The following is a 22208-nucleotide window of genomic DNA, read 5'->3' as shown; positions in this document are numbered from 1 at the left end:
TTCAACAAAACTGAATATTTTTGTTGAACATCTCAGGACATTTCAGTTTTCCTTTGCAAGTTTAACACCAAGTATAAATTTAAGATTTTATAAGTTAGAAATTGAGGAGATTAAAACTCTTAGTCCATAATTTTTAGAGGGAGCAGTTCAGATTTGGAAGGGATGGCATATTTGAATACTTTCCAGGATAAGAAAATGAGGCATGATATTCTACTTGTGAACATTTCAAGTTATTTCTTCTGACACCAAACCAATGTTTCATCCTGTTAATTTCTCCAAAGCCCCAAGGATCTATTAGTTGTTTTTTAGAAGTTCTTCCAATATTCAAAAAAGCCATTGTTTCTCTTTCTCTGAATTGATAAAAAAAACTTCAATATTTACCAGCAAGTATAAGACACTAAATTGTTGGGTGACATGAATTATCAGAAAACATATTATAATAGTATGATTCTTACCTTTTTACATATACTTGTATTTTATATTTTTCAGTGTACAGATACCATATAACAATAAATTGATTCACATAAAAAAATATGGAGAACATAATGTTCTGAATAGCCGTAGAGGAATCCTGACTTTAATGTGGGACAAAAATAACAAACTCTCAGTAAGTCTATCTATGATTTTCTTATAATCCTGTGCTCTTTGTCCTTTAGTTAAGTTACAAAAACAATTCATTATTAGGGAAGTAAGAGCTAAGGCTTATTGAGAAATCTCTATGTATTAGTCACTATACTAAACATTATCTCATTTAATATTCAAAATATCTTAAAATACTATTAATAATATTTTGCAAGTGATGAAACTCAGGAAATGCAGAATAAGAAAGTTATTAGGCTGGTGCGAAAGTAATTGCAGTTTTGACCATTACTTTTAAATGGCAAATACTGCAATTACTTTTGTACCAAATAATTTTTTCAAAGACACATAATTAGTAAATGGTGGCCTCAGAACCTATTCAAATTCCAGAGCCAGGTCCTTAAGAAAAAGCCCTCTAACATCTCTAAGTAACCAGCTTAGATAGAATTGAATTTGAGGAGGCGTGGCCCTTTGGTTTGGGTACATTTTGTTTTGAGATATGTTTAACATTTCATGAACATATACATGTAATTTATTTTTAAAGCTCACTCTTCACAAGCAGTATCCAACTTGTGGTCTTTGTGGTAACTTCAACAGCACTCCAGGTAACATTCCAATGTATCATTCCTAAGAACTTGCTTTCCAAAATAAAGCTAAAAACTAAAATAATTTTTCAATTTTCTTTTGTCTAAAGAATGAGAACTCATTAAAATGAAAAAAAATTTTACATTGCGAAGTTCATATGTAGCTTGAAAATAATGCACACATAAAAAGAATAACTTAAACTAAACAATCCTTTCTTTTTAAGGGCAAGATATTAATGAGCACATTGCCAATAGTAAAATTCCTGGTGATTGTCCCAATGCTGTTGGTAAAAGCTATGAAGTTTGTGAAGATGGAATACAGGTAAGAAATTTATATTTCCTTGTGTAGCAAATTCTAGCAATAGTTCCCTTGGTTTCTTTTTTAAAATAAATGTTATTGTGTATATTTAAGATAGACAACATGTATATATGTTTGTCTGGTATGTGATACACATGGATAGTAAAAAATTTACTACAGGGAAGCAAATTAACATATCCATCATCTCATCTGAAAGATACTTCAACTTTTTTTTGTTTGTTTGTTTCTGTGGTAAGAGCAGCTGAAATCTGCTCATTTAGCATGAATCCCAGATACAGTACAATTTTATTACTTACAGTCTTCAGATTGTACATTAGATCTCAAGACTCCCCCAGCCCCTGTAACCACTGTTTTGTTCTCTATTTCTCCAGACTTAATTTTTTAAAAAAGATTACACATGTAGGTGTTGCACATCTTTATTTGTAAAAAGATTACACATAAAGATGTTGCATGATCATCTTTCTTCCTGTTTCTGGCTTATTTCACTAGTATAATGTCATCCATGCTTATCTATGTTATGCCAAATGGCAAGATCTTGTTCTTTTTTAGGGCTGAATAATATTCCATTGTGCATATATGAGCCACAGTTTCTTTATCCATTTGTTTATTTGTGAACATTTAGGTTGTTTCCATATGTTAGTTATTATGATTAATGCTGCAATGAACACAGGAGTGCAAATATCTTTACAAGGTGGTATTTCCTTCGGGTATATGCCCAAAAGAGAGATTGCTGGGTCATATAGTAGTTCCTTTTTTTTTTGTGACAGGGTCTCACTCTGTCACCCAGGCTGGAGTGCAGTGGCATGATCTCTGCTTACTGCAACATTCGCCTTCCTGGTTCAAGGGATTCTCCTGCCTCAGCCTCCCGAGTAGCTAAGGTTACAGGCGCATGCCACTAGGCCTGGCTAATTTTTGTATTTTTTGTAGAGATGGGGTTTCACCATGTTGGCCAGGCTGGTCTCAAGCTCCTGACCTCTAGTGATCCGCCCGCCTTGGCTTCCCAAAGGGCTGGGATTATAGGCGTGAGCCACTGCGCCCGGCGGGTAGTTCTATTTTTAATCTCTTTAGAAATCTCCATCATGTTTTTCATAATGGCTGTACCAATCTACATTTCCACCAACAGTGTATAAGACTTCCCTTTTCTCCACACTCTTGCCAGCTCTGTTATCTTTTAACTTTTTGATAATAGCCATCCTAGCAGGTGTGAGGTGGTATCTCTTGGTGGTTTTGAGCTGCATTTCCCTGATGATTAATGATGTTGAGCACCTTTCATATACCTGTTGGCCATTTGTATGTCTTCTTTTGAGAAATGTCTATTTAAGTCTTTTGCCCATTTTTAATTGGGTTATTTCTTTTTCCACTTTTGAGTTTTATATGTTCTTTATAAATTTTGGATATTAACCCTAATCAGATATATGGTTTACAATTTCCCCTCCAATTTTTAGGCTATGCTTTAATTTTGTTAATTGTTTCATTGCTATGCAGAAGCACCGTTTGATGCAGTCCCACTTGTTTATTTTTGCTTTTGTGGCCTGAGCTTTTGGTGTGATATCCAAAGCATCACTACCAAGGCCAATGTGCAGGACCTTTTCTCCTGTGTTACTTTTGAGATTTTATATTTTCTGGCCTTAAATTTAGGTCTTTGATTAATTTTGAATTGATTTTTGTGTATGGTATAATATATGGGTTTAATTTTATTCTTTTGCATGTGGAAAACCAGTTTTTCTAGCACCGTTTAGTGAGGAACCCATCCTATCCACCATTGTGTCTTCTTGGTGCCTTTGTCAAAGATTGTTGGCAGTGTATGTTTGGATTTATTTCTGGGCTCTCTCTTCTGTTCCACTGGTCTGTGTGTCTGTATTTATGCCATTATTATGCTGTTTTTATTACCATGGCTTTGTAGCCCTTGGTTCCAATTTAAGCCCTTGGTTCCATATTCTCCTAAGTACTCATATCTTCTTCTTAGAATTCTGTAACTACTTCCTCTCCAATGTTCCTATTTTCTGTTTTTCAGCTTTAGTCTAGCTGTATGTGCCAAAATAATTTCCCTCCCAAACACTATGATATTTACCATATATTACTGTAACAATTATAATTTCCTTTGCATAGTGTTTTAGTTTGTCTTTATGGAAACTGACATGCTTCACCTTTGCGCTGTCATCTCTTGATGGGTACTGTCTTTGATTCCTCTCTTACAGTTTTGAAATCCATGTACTATGTTCCACTCCCTTACTTTAGCCCCAGATAGCCAGTCTGAATTGTCATCCCTCATATCTTTTACTTTCTTTTTAAGAAAGTTACAGATAATATTTTTGACAACAGCATTTGCAAAGAGTTATCATTTACTCTGTGAATTTTCTGCAGTTCTGTAATGCTATTATGTTGAATTTGATAGACTGCATCCATTTGGTGACTGAATGAATGTTCACACATTCCTATTGCAACTAGAATAGAATTCTCAAGATCAAGAAATGTGTGGCTAGTATTGATAAAAATATTTTTGTTTTATTGAAAGAGGGTGTTGCAATTATAGCCATCCAGTCATCTTACAGCAAAAAAAAATTACACAGTGGCATTATACAAGATCATCTGGCATCTTCGTTGTGAAATCTTACTTGATCTTTGCAGTTGGAATTGGTTTCTCTTTCTTTTTTTTACCTTATGGCTCTCATTGGTACTTATATTAAGATACCATCTATAAAAATTGCCCAAGTTTTTCTTATATGTTCCCCATAAAATTAGAAGTTCCATGATAATAGGGATTATACATTGCGGTAGTTGCATAATACGTTGAAAACTTATTCCTTGCTGCTCAAAAGTGTTAGTTAAATGATTACATCAATTTACATTCAAACCAATGTATATTTACTAAGGACCAACTTATGTACAAGATATTGTGTTTAGCCCAGAGCATAAAAATTCATATTTCTTACTCTACAGAAATCTATAATCTAGTGAGAAAAATGTACAAAAAATAAATAGATGAAGAGTAATATTTGAAGATTTTGTTTCACTTAATTTTATACATTTGGAGAATGTTATCAGCCTGCCTCCAGCCTAGTTGGTACAAATTGTACGTTCGGGCCGGGTGAGGTGACTTATGCCTGTAATCCCAGGACTTTGGGAGGCCAAGGCGGGTGAATCACGAAGTCAGGAGTTCAAGACCAGCCTGGCCAACATGGTGAAACCCCGTCTCTACTGAAAACACAAAAAATTAGCTGGGCGTGGTGGTGGGCACCTGTAATCCAAGCTACTCGGGAGGCTGAGGCAGGAGAATTGCTAGAACTGGGAGGTGGAGGTTGCAGTGAGCTGAGATCGCGCCACTGCCCTCCAGCCTGGGAGACAGTGCGAGACTCTGTCTCAAAAATAATAATAATTAAAAAAATTGTACATTTGTTCGACAGTAGCTTTTTTGTTTCTCTAAAAACAAACAAATTGTTACAATAGAAAACAGCTATATGGTGGTTGAACTATGTTGAAATTAGAACTTTTTTCATTCAATAATATATGTCATTACTTCCTTTACTGAAACAGAACAAATATGTTGTTCCCAGAGCAAATACCCATGACTCCGAGGTATAATAAAGGACAGAGTCACTTTATTTTATGGTCATCTGTTTGATTATAAAATATGAGGAGATTAACAGTTAAAGGGACAATATCCCTTCTGTCTATTATGGTATTCTATCAGGTACCATCCCAATCTTTGGCATTAATCAATCTCTCTTCTCACCGCTTCCATTTTCTCTAGCTCTAAAATTCATGTCACCTTTAAAGATGGTTTGGATAAGCTGAAGTACAATAAATTTTGAAGTCATTACACAGCAATCCAAGATGCCAAGTTTCCAGAAGTATTCTCTTAGGAGTCACTTTACCAGCTATAATACTTCAAAAACCTCCATTTCAATGAACATCATTATACAACAATCCAAAATGCCAAGAATCCAACAGTATTCATTTAGGAGTCATGTTACCAACCATAATACTTCAAAAACCTCTATTTCAAACAGCATCCAAGCACTTTCCTTGTCAAAGCTACAGGATATAATGCAAAACAAAAACAAAAAACTTCTGTATTTATCCTCTAAACAATTCCTTATTGCCCATTATCCTTATTGCCCATTTTTCTTATTTTTATTGCCCGTTTAAATAAAATAACATGCTTTATTTTGTAGCACTGTAACAAAATTATTGGAACCTACTTTGAGAAATGTGGAAAGGTTGCTGCTCTATCCAATGACTACAAAATGATCTGCATTGATGAATACTGCCAAACTAGAGACAAAACATCTACATGTGACACTTATTCAGAACTGTCCCGCCTCTGTGCCTCAGATGGTCCTGGCACCTTTGAATCCTGGCGAAGCGATTCCGATGTGGTTTGTGGTAGGTTTTTACCTTCATTGTAGTTACAACTCTGTAAGTTTCTACAGTATTTTTTTTTCTTATTTTTTTAAATTATACTTTCAGTTCTAGGGTACATGTGCACAACATGCAGGTTTGATACATAGGTATACAGTACTTTGAAGTTAAGCTCTATTGCAATGTAATCTCAAATGATTCTAAGCCTTGGAAGGGGATCCTAGAGATGATGAAGTCTCGTTTGTCACATGTACTCACAAGGAAACAGGTTCGTTTAGGTGATGTGACTCACCTCAAATTGCAGTGCTTTGTGTTAAGATCTAATTTAAAATGTTGTACTCATTACAATAAAAAAAAGTCACTGAAAACCACGAGTAAATTCTGTAAAAAATAACTGGACAATTTATCAAATGTATACTGATTAGTGTTATCATTTTCTTTCAAAAAGATTAATAAAATGTAAATATGAGCTTCATATACAAACATACTTTCCACATATGCTTAAGTCAATCCTCATAATACAAGCAGAATATAAATTTCAACTTACGATGAAATGAAATTACAGAAAATATATATTTCCTGTAAATTAGATATTGTATCATAAAATAATGCACAAGAAATTGGCATAACTTAGTTGTACTGAGTACCTTTAAAGGCTGACTTCTACCTTGTAACTCAGACTCAAAGAATTCCATTTGAAAAGCTCCTCCTTAGAAGAGTGTGTATTTATTACATTTAGTTTCCTCTAGTATCCGTGTACACATATTTTTATATTTCTCCAGAAACACAAAGATGTCCAGAACAACATATCTACAAAGAATGTGGACCCTCCAACCCTGCAACTTGTTCTAATGTGGCTCCTTTTCAAGACAGTGAATGTGTGAGCGGCTGCACCTGCCCAGAAGGTAGTACACCAATGAGAGTATTTACACTAAAACAAAACAAAAGCTAAAAACAAAGTGGAACTCAAGTCATGTCAGAGTGGTGTCTTATTTATAGCATGACATTCCAACAATTTAACTACTTCTAATATATCCTCTTAGCAACCTGCAGAGGAGGGTTAGAGAGAATTTTAAAGCTGATGCGTATTTCCGTCTCTACAATACCTGAGGGCTTCTGTATTCCACAGAATATGCTTTAGTCCCACATTGAGTGCAATAGGACTGTGCACTGTGTAGCAGTAACTCAAACTCAGAAAATTGTTTTCTATACTCTTGCCAGTTTTCAAATTAGGAGTAATTGCTTTAACAAGAAATTATCATTTTCAGTGATTTTATGCTCGAAAGAACTATCTCAAGAGTAATTTCACAACACACTGCTGAACAACTTACTGATGTTGGTAGAGTTTTGAGGTTAGCCTTATACGATGTGTTCTAGGTTATCTGTTGGATGACATTGGAGGGAAAGGAAAATGTGTATTAAAAGCTGAATGTCCCTGTGAATCCAGTGGAACAGTGTATCAGCCAGGAGAAGTCCGAGAAGGTCCTTGTGGTTCTCAGTGGTATGTGTGTGCTTTTTGTTCACATATTACTGATGGTAAAATAATACCAATATTTTTATATAATTTGAAAAAATTCCTAAATGCACCCTTAAAATAAACTTTTAAGAAATAAAAAGCAATCTCACTGCATTTTCTGTGTTGTTGATGTTTTGTTTTTAGACTCAGTGTGTTTTTTATTATAAAATATATGATCTTTCTCAGTACCTTTAAAAGATAATATTCACTAACAGAAACAGTGTTTTCAATAGTAAACCACTTGGCAGTTGCAAATATAGAACAAAGTATACTATAAGATTTTGGTTATAATAATGAAACAATAATGATGCTAATTCTGCCAAGAATATTTAATAAAACATACAGTTAGAAAGAGTCAAATACTTTTCAAATAGTTTTTATATGTGGCTAGATTGGTGAAGATGAATAATATATCTATTCATCAGTAAATTTTAATGTACCAAAAGTTATTGTAGATGATTTCACTATTAATTGAATACTCAGCTTGAGTCTTCCTTCTGAGTTCCACAACAATATAATGACCATTGAGATTTCCCCAGTCTTCATTATGGCTTTTCTCTGAGGCTCCAAATTTCTGCAATACTACAAAATACTTTTCCTGAAATGTATTGTGTCTTTCTGGGGACATAATTTGGCTTAATAAAAAAATCTATTTTCTCTATAAATGGAAAATGTTTTATTTTGGTAATAATAATCAATATTAATTTATATTATATGTATATTAATAATTAATTTTAATTTGTATGAAGAATTATAAATAATAGTAGCTATAATTTATTAAATGTCTATAAGAGTACTGTTCAAGAGAAATATAATGTAGGCTACAAAAATGATCCACATATATCATTTAACAGTTTTTAGTTGACAAATTTTTAAAAGACATGAAGAAACAGGTGAAATTAGTTTTAGTCGTGTATTTTATACAACCTAATATATCTAGAATACTATTATTTACACATAAAATTAATATGAAATCAAGTTAATGAGAGATTTTACAATTTTTTTTTCCTCCTTAAGTCTTCAAAATCTGTATGTCTTTTACATTTATAGTGGGTCTCAATTTAGATGAGACACATTTCAAAAGCTCGCTCAATGTATTGTGCGGCGCAATTCTACAATGTGGCTTGTGGCAGGTATTTTAATACTGATAATGAACCGTGTTCCATTTTAAAAAATCTCTGAAATCCAGCTTGTAAGTGTCATATGCTTAATTCATGAGAAGTTATCATTATAGTCAGGGCTTCTAAAATATCAGGCTACCACCATCAATGAGACATTTTATCAGAGCTGAGATGTTGGGTGGGAAATAAAGATGGTCTAATAAAGCTTAACCAAATGTCTTAACTTGTGATGATTTTTTAGTGTGATATTTTATTTTCACCATAGAGAAAATACAATTGATAACCCTCAATATAACCATTACATTTTAATAGCACATGCCAAGATGCAAAGTGGTCTTGCACCGAAGCATTATGCCCTGGAAGATGTAAGGTGGAAGGAAGTTCCCTTACCACCTTTGATGGTGTTAAGTACAACTTTCCTGGAAACTGCCACTTCCTGGCCATTCACGTATGTAATAGCCTGCAATATTTGAGCAAACTGATATACAAACAAAGCTATTCCTCAACCAATTTAGAACACAATCTTCACCTTGAATTAGTATTTAAAGAAATAAAAAGTGAACAATCCTTCAGTTACTGGCTATGTATTTCAGTATGCTTTCTATCACATACTGGCACTGATGGTATTACCTGTCAGTATTAAATTAACACTACCTGTCCTCCTTGGAAATTCCTTGCAAAAAAACAACCTAACAAATAGAACGCTCTTCATTCACTCATAATCATCTAAATACACAGGGAATTTATTTCATTTTTCTGCTTTTCTTTGTGTGTGCTCACTGTTCACTACTGCTTCAAATAAAATAATCTTTTTTTTTTTTTTTTTTTTTTTTTTGAGATGGAGTCTCACTCTTTCACCCAGGCTGGAGTGCAGTGGCATGATCTCGGCTCACTGCAAGCTCCGCCTCCTGGGTTCACGCCATTCTCCCACCTCAGCCTCCCAAGTAGCTGGGACTACAGGTGCCTGCCACCACGCCCGGCTAATTTTTTGTATTTTTAGTAGAGATGGGGTTTCACCATTTAAAGGATGTTCTGGATCTCCTGACCTCATGATCTGCCCGCCTTGGCCTCCCAAAGTGCTGGGATTACAGGCGTGAGCCACCGCGCCCAGTCAAGATAATCTTTTACATTCCATGAAGCATCTTTCACTTCCATTATTATTCCCTTAAATTTATTTTTAGTTTTTATAATATAATAATACCACTAAGATAGAGGCTATTCTTACATTTAGATTCTTCTCAGTACTAAAATTTTAAGTCATTTGAATTTCAATGAAAGAGTGATTCCATTTTGTATTTTGTGCTACAGAGGATTAGCAATCTAGTCTACCTGAGAATTAGCGATTTTATATTATCTGTCTGGTAAGAAATGAACAGAATTTATGAATCCTGAACTGAGAAATGTTGTTTAATGTCCTATAAGCTACAAAATGTAGTTGCTGCTACTAAAAGTCACTCTTCCAAAATAAAGCTTCTTGGTTGCCTACCAACATAATCTGCCTTTCCTTCTTTTTTTTTTTTTTTTTTTAATTTGAGATGGAGTTTCACTCTTGTCACCCAGGCTGGAGTGCAATGGCTTGATCTTAGCTCACTGTAACCTCTGCCTCCTGGGTTCAAGCGATTCTCCTGCCTCAGCCTCCCGAGTAGCTGGGATTACAGCCGCCCGCCACCACGCCTGGCTAATTTTTGTAGTTTTAGTAGAAACGGGGTTTCACCATATTGGCCAGGCTGGTCTCGAACTCCTGACCTCAGGTGATCCTCCCACCTTGGCCTCCCAAAGTGTTGGGATTACAGGCATGAGCCACTGTGCCAGGCCTGCCATTCCTTCTTTTTATGCTCCTCTAAATCCATTAGGATACAGGATGGGGAAAGTAAGAGGGAAAAATGACAAAGCGTAGGGAACATTTGCTTCTTATAGATTACAGATTTCCAGACATTGAAATGAGATCTGGAAGTCCATGTTTGATATGACTTATATTACAGTTTAACAAATTAAATACCTCCCACATTGGATTCAAATAGACATTGTGAACTGTCCAGAGAAGAGAGGCAAACTATGTTACTGCTAATTCCTAAGAGTCCTTACGTGGCAGCACATTCCCTTTGGGAAGACAAAAAGTAAAAATAAAATTAAAAAATGATGACTATGAAAATTCATCAATGGTAAACTACACGGATATAGTTTATGCAAGATACTTGGACCATCTATAAAGCTCTTGGCCAGTCCTGAGGCTGTACTATGGGCTGAACTAGGTTTCTATTCTCAGAGCACTCTGATTGTAGTAGGAATTGTACATATTTAAAATTCAAACATTCATTTGGAATGAATTACCTAGTAATAGCATACCATAAATAGAATTAAATGACATTCTAATAAACATTTTAATGAAATTCATTTTTTACAGAATGAAGATTGGTCTATTAGTGTTGAGCTCCGTCCGTGCCCAAGTGGTCAGACAGGAACGTGCTTAAAAAGCGTTACACTTCTCTTGAATTCTGTAAGTAATAAGCTTCCTAAGGCTTATTCAGAGTCAAATCATATCACTTATTTTATAAATTCAGGATTTTTGAGGTTGAAGAAGAGAAGCTTTACTATGTATAGTCAAAGCTTAAGTAAAATTGCATAGAAAATTGATGAAGTCTCTGGAAGTGCCGGCTAGTTGCAAAGGTCTTGAAGTATATCAAAATTACTATACATATACAATTAATATGTTGATTATGGATCAAATTTATGTGTTCATTGAAGTGTTAAACTTTGCGGACCATTTATGAAGGAAGGCAATGGCATTAGTTTAGAGTTTTATTTATTTGGAGTTGACATTATAAGTGGAAATAGACCTAAATGGGAAGGGAAGACGAGTAGTTTGGACTTTGGCCTTTACAAGCTGTTTAACCTTTGGATACCCAAGTTACTGTCTTAGGTTTCCATTTCTGCATCCACATGTTGGGGATGAAGATTTATTTACAATCTGCTACACAGAGTTGGTATGAGAAACAATGAAGCAAAGTGTGCCTTAAAAATGCTTTAAAAATGTCTATATTTTAGATATTTATTAATTAATCCAATAGCATTAAACATCTTATGACATAAAAATTTGGGTTCATATATTACATTAAAATTAATACTGTAAATTAATATTAACTAACAAAGTGTTTTAAATATTAGTCTGTTCCAGTTGACAAATACATATTCAACAGTGATGGAACAGTCACAAATGACAAGATTAGAAATCAAGGTTATTACTATTCAGGTAAGTTTAATGACAACATTTTAAAATAAGTGTAAGATGCAGTCATTTATTCAATTTTTAAAGTTATCACATTTCTGACTTTTAACAGATATAAAAATATTAAAGTATTTTAAGAAAGTGAAAACTGTTGAACATGTTATTAATGTTCATAATTATTTTAACAGATAAAATACAGATATTCAGTGCATCTTCCTCATACCTTCAAGTAGAAACATACTTTCATGTGAAACTACAAATACAAATTGTTCCTGTGATGCAATTGTATGTTTCCATGCCACCCAACCAATTCACAGACACTGTGGGTAAGTCCTCTGGATACAGTTTTATTCCCAAGGCTGAAATATTACCATCACTTATTCTAATTTCCATTGTCTCTTAATTAATAACATTAAACCAATAAACCATTTTGACTTAATCTTTCCTTCCACATTGTAGTAAAATAATTCCAACTTGCTTTTCCTAGTAAATATGCCTTTACTTATTACAAAATCTATTCCCTAAAGATTTGAACAATTTAAATATTTTAAACATTTTAAATTAAGGCTTTTATTTAAATGAAATTTGAGGATATATGTGTTAATGTATCACTTTGCTAGTATGTGCTACTAAGGCTTTAACCTGTAGTTGAATAAATGAAAATATTGTAGATATAAATGTTTTGAAAATCACAATTCATATAAAAGCTACACTGTGACTTGTCTTTCTGGGAGATCATATGGTCATTTCTTTCACTGATTTTTTCTATCTTAGAAATCAGTTAACTACAGCCATAAAAGTTGAGCAAAACAAACAAAGATTATGGCAAGTGCCACAAAGACTATTTATTTATAAACAGTAGAAGCTTTTGTAACACACCTTTACTTGAGAAGGTAACTTATTTACACAAAGGAATAGATGTAACTCATAGGTCAGAAGGGTCCAGGTAAAAAAGGCATATAGCACTCAACATGATTCAACTCTCCTCACTGAAATTGTGCAAATGTGAGTCATAAGTTCCTAGTTATAAGCACACTTTCTGTTGGCTCCTCAAAAGAGATAAAGTTACAGTGACAAATAGGAAAAAGACAGTATTCATGGCAAATGGCGTTTCAGTGCTCCTGGAATTCTAATGAAAGGGCATTTGGGTGAAATCTGAAATGCCATGAAATTTTTCTTAATGTATGAAGGCTAAACAAGACATATTCTCAGGTAGCTTCTACAGGTTTTCACTTGGGCGAAGAACTGAATGTGCAGTGAGGATGTGAATCCAAAAAATTGAGTAGGTGAGGAGATGTGAAACTTTGTTGTGTGCTCTTACACAGGACTCTGTGGTTCCTACAACAACAAAGCAGAGGATGATTTCATGTCAAGTCAGAATATATTGGAGAAGACATCTCAGGCATTTGCTAACTCTTGGGAAATGATGTCCTGTCCTAAAGGAAACCCCTCTTCATGTATTGGTATAGAAAAAGGTAATATTAATTGACTATCAAATCTGTAATTACATATTTGGTGCTAGGAATTATGTACTTATGTATGTATGTATGTAATAATATGATAATCCTGGTTTAAGCTAGTTTTTGTTGTACTGTCTGAATTTTGGAGGACACAGCAGAGAAGCAGTCTGGCTGGCTGATCTTATTCCTACAAAACAAGTATTTCACTGGGAGTTCATCTTGGTTGTTTGGTTTTCTATACCTACTCTTTTCCTCCTTACACAATTTTCACCATCATTATAGAATAACAAGATTAGAAGAGATTTGGGGCACATTTAGTTCTTCAATTATTCCCTCCTTTAACTTAGTTATAAAAATGGTCATTGGTTGAAATAGCAAGACTTGCCCAAACTGATGAAGCCACTTGATGAGAGGGCTATAGCTAGGTCCAGGTGTCCTAACCACTGCTGTCCAAGCCCCAATACAGAAATTAATTAAACTTTACACTGATATGATTCAGCTTACATTTACGCTTACCAAAAGGCTTTTAAAATATTACCGCAATTTATTTCTACCAAAACTCATGAACAGTATAGGCGGGACTATTATCCCCACTAATGTAGATATTGATAATGGAGCACAGAGAGGGTTAATAAAGATCCTTAGTGAATAAGGATGACAGATCAGAAATCCAAGTATTTTGAATCCAAGTCATGCTTTGGTTGCTCCCCTGGTATTGCTGATACTAACAAATGCTTTATTTTGTGTTGCTTCGTTCATTAAAAAAAGAGTGCAATGGAAGCTAAGTTAAAATATATTATATTGACATGTTAATTAGTTGTTTCTAAATTAATAGATATTAGAAATAGTCTTATCAGATTATAATAGTATTTTAACATTACTAAGGCAATTCCTTTTGAAAGCATTGTCTACTAATTTTGATTTAAGAGAGTTGTTAGAAGCATTAATGTAAACATCGTAATATATATTTCAGGGTTTTGATTATCATATTATTTTGGTTTTGGTGTGTTGCAGTGAAAACAATTATAATGAGAATGTATATCTCATAAGAAACCAAGTCAATTTATGTTAAGCAGACTATATGCCACCACTTTGGAGAGATATATAAATTAATTAAATTTAATTTTCAGTGCTTTACATTTAACTTAACATAAAATACAGAAAATTAAACTGTATTTTACTAATCTGTTAGTAATATTTAGATAAAAAGTGGTGACACTGGGTTGCAAACTTGTTAAAAATTTTGAAATAGTTGGTCTCAGTTTGTTTTTAATAGAGACAGCTTCCTTTATTACCAAAAATCATTAAGCCAAGCACTTGTTACTCAGATGCTATTGTTATGATTTTTTTGTTAATTTAATACTATGCTAGTTATTTATAAGCCAACGAAATACCAATTAAAAAACAAAACAAATTTAGTGTATTGGAATTATTGATACTGGTTGTGCTAATATATGACCTTCAGGAAAACTGATATAATCTTCTGAGGTGACAGGGATCGTGTAGTGGGGGCGGAGGGGGGGGGTGTTGTTGTTGATTTATTTGCCAACTCGTCACAATTTAGCTATAAATATATATTTTAAAGTTAAAAGACATCTAAAGATATAATATGGTCCCCTAATTCCATTTTTATATGGAAACTGCATTTCAGAGAAAGGTAAATTGATTTAATCCAAAAATCCAAAGCTAACAAAGACTTCGCCTCTTAGTGTAAGATTTTTTTTAATTACAGCATGCCATTTTTGCACATAGTGACAAGTTAGATGCATTACAGCAAAACACTTTAAAAATTGTTTTAATAGTGAGAACTATTAAAATTTTACATCTTTTCTTTCAATTAAATAATTATGGCCGAGTGCGGTGGCTCATGCCTGTCATCCCAGCACTTTGGGAGGCCAAGGTGGGCGAATCACAAGGTCAGGAGATCGAGACCTTCGTGGTTAACATGGTGAAACTCCATCTCTACTAAAAATACAAAAAATTAGCTGGGCGTAGTGGCACGCACCTGTAATCCCAGCTACTCAGGAGACTGAGGCAGGAGAATCGCTTGAACCCAGTAGGCAGAGGTCGCAGTGAGCCAAGATGCCACTGCACCCCAGCCTGGGTGAGTGAGACTCCATCTCAAAAAAAAAAAAAATGAAAGTATAGTATTATATCATTACTGAAACTAATTTTGAGTGCACTGATTTTCTTCCAGAAAAATTTGCTGAAAGGCACTGTGGAATTCTTCTTGATTCAAGTGGGCCTTTTGCTTCCTGCCACCCAATTGTGAACCCTAAACCCTATCATGAGGTATGTGAGGCTCTAACATTAACACCTCTTGTTGAGAAATACTTTGCTGATATTGACAAAAGCATGTAGATATTAAATATTTTCAAATAACAGCCATTGTCAGTAGATTAAAGTATATCCTTAGATATGCATTAGATTCTATTAATTTATTCTTGTGTTAGATATACCAACTTCAAAAGTGGTTCTGGAAAATAACCCCAAATAAGAAAAGTCTTGAATAAGTTTCTCTTTCTGCCTTTTCTAAATGTTTTGACAAGCAGGCTAGTAATTCATTTACTATTTTGAATATTTAAAAATGTTTTTGAAAGTTTCAAAGAAACTTTTTTGGGGTAGAAGAGTGGTTAGGAACTAAATTATTACACTCAGTTTACCTGTTCTTCTGAGTAACTTCATAATGCAATATAAATTTGTTTCTTATTTTCAAGGAATGCAAAAAGTATACTTGCACTTGTGAAAACAGTCAGGACTGCCTATGTACAATTTTAGGCAACTATGTGAAAGCGTGTGCTGAGAAGGAAACATACATAGTGGGATGGAGAACTGGCCTATGTGGTAAGCAGCAGAGAAGATTTCAATAACTACTTCCTTCTGAGTTTCGCTATAGTCGTGTGTGTGTGTGTGTGTGTGTGTGTGTGTGTGTTGTGTGCGTGTGTGGTTTAGGCACATGTGTTTACAAATTTTTACCTGGTTCTTTCAAAGATGATTTTTTCTGTTTTATTTTTAATATCCTTGTGCAATCCTTATATATTTTACTTCTTGATTTATTGATCTTGATTTAATATATTCACATATAAAGAAAAAGCAGAATATATGTGTGTTTATATATAAATATATGTTTCTGTTCAATTATCGTGTGCTAAAATTTAAATAATGTTGTGACCGCTAATGCATTTGTAAATGACATTTTAATATGAATAATTTATGTTGAGAAAAAAACAAAATGAACCAATAAATTAGGGGCTCAACTATCATATTTTTAAAACCTTGCTTTGTTTTAAAATATTTATTGCACTGTTTGAATATGACTTCACAAAAACGCTTGATTCACCAAGAGAGAAACAAAAACAAACAACAAACTTTGTAGAAACACACCTCCTGTAGATCATGTTTAACACCTCATTGCTTGTATCCAGTTAATCAGTAAGGTCTGTCCATTTCACCTGCAAAATCTCTCTTAAATTTATTCACATCTCTCCATCTATATTGCCACCAACCAGGTTCAAGAAACCACCATTGTTTTTCTCCTGGGTGATTTCAGTAGCCTCTTTCAATATTCACTCTTGGCTTCCTCTAATCCATTTTCTACAGAGAAACCAGTGTAATCTTTAAAACCAAGCAAAATCGAACTAAGCTCACTATGTGACATTCCAGTGTAAAACAAGTTAATGGTGTCTCATTGCTCTAAGGCTAAATACCAAACTCCTTAAGGGGGCCCTGTAAATTTTAACCACTGATTCATTCTATCTCTGGCCATATAGCTTCTATTCTTCTATGTACTCTTTAAAAGACTCATTCTCCCTCCGACTTAGGCTATTCTCCAGACAGAATCACCTCTCCCTAGACTATCTTATTGCTCTTCATCTAACCCACCCTCTTCAGTAAGTGTAGATCCTCATCTGTACATACTTAGTGCTTCCCCTCTTGTTTCTTCATAGCATGTACCACGACTGTCCTTCCACCAGGAATATAAGCCATGTGAAAGCAATGTATTGCCTCTCCTGTTTATGGGCTTAATCCCCAGCAAAGTGTTTAAACATATAATAGGAGTTCAGTATTGACTGAGAATAAAAAATAATTTAAAAAACTCAATGAACAAGGACTTAAAAAATTCATAATCTCTATTATGAAAACTCATGATAATATCTATAAACATCAAGCTGAAGTAAAATTGTTTGTTTCCCTGGATATGTACATATTCTTTCTTTCTTTTGTCTCTGTACCAACAGAACATTCTTGCCCAAGTGGCCTAGTGTTCAAGTACAATGTAAAAGCCTGTAATAGTTCTTGCCGATCCTTGTCAGAAAGAGATAGGAGCTGTGATGTAGAAGATGTTCCAGTTGATGGATGCACCTGCCCTGATGAAATGTACCAGAATAATGAAGGAAACTGTGTACTGAAATCTCAGTGTGACTGTTACATAAATGACGAGGTCATGCAACCAGGCAAACTCATCCATATTGATGACAATAAATGGTATGGAAATTATATGTATACTTGCTATGACACTGAAATCAAGAGACTGCGTTCTTTTCAGATAAATGATCTTTTGTCAGTATGAAGTCTTTTTAGACCTACCATACTTATGATTCTTATTTATTAACAAAAATCTCTTTTATTCTGGAAGGCTCATTGCATCCTAATGGATATAGATGACTTGTCCCACTCTGGTTTTGCTTTAAACACCAGTAGAAAAATATTCTGGTAGCTTCTATATACCAGTAGTGAAATGATTTCATATTCAGAAGATGCTCTCTAGCTGTCTCTCAGTAGTCATCACTCAACAAACACTCATTAAGTGTCTGCAGTGTGCCAGGCCTTGTGCTGAGTGCTGGAGTTGCAAAGCTGAACGAACATTGTCCTGGACTCCGAGTAAGCAGGGCACAAACCATTAGAAGGAGGTTTATATACTAGAACATGGTAGCAGAAGGGGCCAGGCACTACCTGAGGAGATTAAGGAAAACTTCTCAGAGAAGACAGGCATATGAATTGTGCTAGGGAATGGATCTTTTTCCAGACAAAATTGAAATGCAGAGGATGACTTCCTGTAGAGTAAAGAGAATGCACAGATGTAGGAAATGTTTGAAAAAATTTTACACATGCGGGTTGTTTTGTATAGGATTGGGCTAGAAACATTGACAGTGGTCAGATCATAAACAAGAATTTGGACTTAGTTTCTGAAGAATTGAAGAATTTTGACTATTTTGTAATGGCTGAAGAGGCTATGATTTCTACAGTTTGGAGCAAATTCATTTTTTTCATTTTTTTCTTTTTCTTTTTTTTTTGAGATGGGGTCTCACTTCAATTGCCCAGGCTGGAGTTCAGTGGCACAGTTTTGGCTCACTGCAGCTCCAACCTCCCTGGGCTCAAGTGATTCTCCCACCACAGCCTCCTGAGTAGCTGGGACTACAGGTGCATGCCACCATGCCCAGCTAATATTTTGTATTTTTAGTAGATACGGTATTTCACCATGTTGCCCAGGCTGGTCTTGAACTCCCGGACTTAAGCAATCCACCTGCCTTGGCTTCCCAAAGTGCTGAGATTACAGGCATGAGCCACTGTGCTCAGCCTGGAGCAAAGTAATTTAAGCATGTTTCTAATTCCATAGAGAGGTGTAGGAATTCTTGCCAAAATGAAGTAGCCACTCAAAAATATTTTGAATATGCTTCCTTTCTTTTCTTTGGTTTCATGAGGCTATCATTAACAGTAAGTAATTTTTCTTGGTCATTCAAAAGGAAAGCCTAGGTAACCCCTTTATATCAAAGCCCATGAGCCTTTTGCTGGGGTTTGATAATGATAATTTCTTTTTCTCTGTAGTTTTTGGGGAATCAATAGATTAACTTTTTAATGGTGCTTAATAAAGAATTACTATTTTATCTGTATTGGATATTAGCAAATATGCAGTCTGCTCTTTTTTTCATGGGAATCAATAAATTAACTTTTCAATGAATCAGGCTAGGACCTCCAAATTACAGTTCCCTTCACCACTACCCTATTTGAGACTCTCCTCAGCTGACACCACTGTGATAGCTAACTTGGCTGCTCATTATTGCTCTGTCTCTCTGTCTCATGTTTCCTGCACTGCTGCAAGAATATATAGCCTAAAACCACATGCATACCTATGTAACAAACCTGCACATTCTGCACAAGTATCCCAGAACTTAAAGTATAATAATGATGATAATAATAATAATAATAATAATAATAATCATAATAATAAAGAATATGTAGCCTAAAGCAATATTCTGATAGGGCCACCTCCCTGCTCAGAAACTTTAGTGACTGACAGTTACCTGGAGAACAAATACAAATTTGCAAGTCATTTAAGGCCATCTAAAGTCTGGCCCCAACCTACATATACCACTTCCGCCCATTTTGCATCCTGCCTTCCATCCAAACATGACTCATTTGAGTCACTGGAACATATCTAATTCTCTCCTACACCACAGTTTGGCATCTTATCAGAAGTATTAAATTTCACTTATCATCAAGATCCAGCCATCCTTTCCACGAGGTTTTCTCTGATGTCCATAAAACCCTGTTTGTATATTCCTGTAATATTTACAAGGTGATATCTTATCCTTTGGTACATTTTATGCATCTTCTGGGGATGGTGTCTCACTCATTTAACTAATTGTCCTTGAAACTTATGTCTAAATTTATAAAATTGTTTTATTTCCAGCGTCTGTCGGGATGGAATTCTTCTTTGCCAGATTCCCATTGATTTAACCCTACGTAAGTGTTAAAATCACAGTGCAAGTTTAAAATATCCACTTTGGCTAAAGAAAACAGATCAATAGGCTCTTGATTAATGACAATTCTTATTCTGCAGAAAATTGTTCTGGAGGGGCTGAGTATGTAGACTGCAGTGATCCCAAGGCACAGAGAAGAACCGACAGAACATGCAGTACTCGGAACATACCTGTTTTTGATGTAAGTAACATAGTATTAGAGTTTAGCCATTGAAAAGTTTTGTTTCGAGTCCTAGGAAAGCTACAATTTTAATGAAAAATAATTAGAAGGTCATGCTCTTTTTGTGTGTTATTTTCAGTTGTCAAAGTTTGACTCCAAATACATACTTGGTATATTTAAGCATTTAAATTAATGCTGATAATATGACATGATTAGAATGTTGCCTCATGGTGTGTATTTTATATTTATTCTTGTAGGAGAACTTGCCTTGCAAACGTGGGTGCTTTTGTCCAGAAGGAATGGTTCGAAATTCTAAAGGGATATGTGTCTTTCCTAATGACTGTCCATGCTCTTTTGGTGGACGAGAATATGATGAAGGAAGTGTCACTTCTGTTGGCTGCAATGAATGGTGCTTAATAACGGATTCTTATTTTATTTCTTTTGGATATTAGAAAATATGCAGTCTGTTCTTATTTTCATAGGAAAGAAGAAGTCACACTTTGGGATATTTGAAAAAAATGACCAAATATAGTTAGAAAAAATGCTAGTTTTATTATTTATTTATTTATTTATCTATTTATTTTGAGACGGAGTCTTGCACTGTCACCCAGGCAGGAGTGCAGTGGTGCCTTCTTGGCTCACTGCAAGCTATGCCTCCCGGGTTCACGCCATTCTCCTGCCTCAGCCTCCCCAGTAGCTGGAACTACAGGCACTCGCCACCATGCCCGGCTAATTTTTTGTATTTTTGGTAGAGACGGGGTTTCACCGTGTTAGCTAGGATGGTCTCGATCTCCTGACCTTGTGATCCTCCTGCCTCGGCCTCCCAAAGTGCTGGGATTACAGGCGTGAGCCACTGTGCCCGGCCAAAATGCTATGCTTAAAACAGAACTTTATGTAGCATTGTATATATTGAACATCCTACTTTATAATGAAGACAACTCCAAAATTTAAATCAATATGAAACATTATTTTGTGCTTCTTTACAAAAGCAATATTAGTATATGAATCCTGACATAATATAATCACTACACTCTCTCATTTTTTCCTTTTAGTACCTGCATTAAAGGGTCTTGGAGTTGTACCCAAAATGAATGTCAAACCATCTGCCACATCTATGGGGAAGGTCATGTTAGAACTTTTGATGGGAAGAGTTACAGTTTTGACGGTCTCTGCCAGTATTCATTTCTTGAGGTAATTATGAGTATGTCTTATTAAAATGTTTCTGTACTTCTTAATTATTCATTTGTAGATTAGTTCCAAATAATTTTATTTTCAAAATGGGAAATATTTTTAAAAGGTCCCTTGTATGTTTCCAGAAGGCAGTAAAATGTTATATTGTGTACTGCTGGCCCTGGGGGCTAGGACTAGATTTCGATACTGGCTCCATCTTTTATCAGATGCATGTCTTTGGGGACATTCCTTAACCTCTCAGTGTCTCAGCTTCTGTATTTACAAAATGGGCATGAAAGTAGCCCCTACTTGAAACCACACTAGAGCACACACTGGAGGACACACTAGTGCTCAATAAATAAATGCTAGATATGATTGTTCTAACAACAGCACTGGCAGCAAAAATTATGACTACTATTTATGAGTGCTTCTTTGCCAAGCAGATTTATATATTTCATTGCATTTAATAATTATAATATGATGAGACTGATATTATTATTCCTATGATGCAGATGAAGAAATTGAAGTTTAGAGAGCTTAAGCAACTTAAGCTACCAAATAGAAAATGTCATAGTAAACCTAGACCTGTCTGATTACAGAGTTCATGCTTACATACATTCCAGAGTTCATCTTGTTAAGCTGTAAGCTTCCTAACTAACATTTAAGGGGTAAAATTTAGATTGTATTGTATTTATTCATTAGTTTTGTTTGAATATCAAGTTTCATAAAAGTCTTTGAGGAAATAAGGCCAAATTTATCTAGCTATTTATAGAGTCTAGAAATAAATCTGTGATTACAAACATATATACTTTAAAGACTTACATGTTTATAGAATAATTCTGAACTTGTGCAGAAGTAATGGGAAAACAACTGAGTCAAAACAAGTTAGCTAGAGTGGACTTAGTCAAGGCTAACTATCTGTAAATGTGTTAAACTATTGTTTTTTTGGA

General features: G+C 34.7%; 1 protein-coding gene across 1 annotated transcript in view; it reads left to right on the top strand.

The window, feature by feature from the left end:
• The window catches only part of MUC19 (mucin 19, oligomeric), a 181107-nt gene that overhangs the window by 25244 nt on the left and 133655 nt on the right, over positions 1-22208 (top strand). The window contains exons 14-31 of the mRNA XM_055358896.2: positions 490-607; positions 1124-1184; positions 1388-1485; positions 5658-5868; positions 6627-6749; positions 7222-7345; positions 8794-8929; positions 10886-10978; positions 11647-11731; positions 11896-12033; positions 13033-13182; positions 15365-15459; positions 15885-16011; positions 17406-17652; positions 19859-19911; positions 20009-20109; positions 20346-20497; positions 21141-21279. Coding sequence (XP_055214871.1) covers positions 490-607; positions 1124-1184; positions 1388-1485; positions 5658-5868; positions 6627-6749; positions 7222-7345; positions 8794-8929; positions 10886-10978; positions 11647-11731; positions 11896-12033; positions 13033-13182; positions 15365-15459; positions 15885-16011; positions 17406-17652; positions 19859-19911; positions 20009-20109; positions 20346-20497; positions 21141-21279 — 2251 coding nt within the window. The remainder of the gene's footprint in view (positions 1-489; positions 608-1123; positions 1185-1387; positions 1486-5657; positions 5869-6626; positions 6750-7221; positions 7346-8793; positions 8930-10885; positions 10979-11646; positions 11732-11895; positions 12034-13032; positions 13183-15364; positions 15460-15884; positions 16012-17405; positions 17653-19858; positions 19912-20008; positions 20110-20345; positions 20498-21140; positions 21280-22208) is intronic.

This window comes from Gorilla gorilla, chromosome 10 (assembly GCF_029281585.2).
Source record: "Gorilla gorilla gorilla isolate KB3781 chromosome 10, NHGRI_mGorGor1-v2.1_pri, whole genome shotgun sequence".
Classification (NCBI taxonomy): Eukaryota; Metazoa; Chordata; class Mammalia; order Primates; family Hominidae; genus Gorilla; species Gorilla gorilla.
Note: the sequence above shows the minus strand (reverse complement) of the source record. Positions and strands in the feature narration are given on the sequence as shown.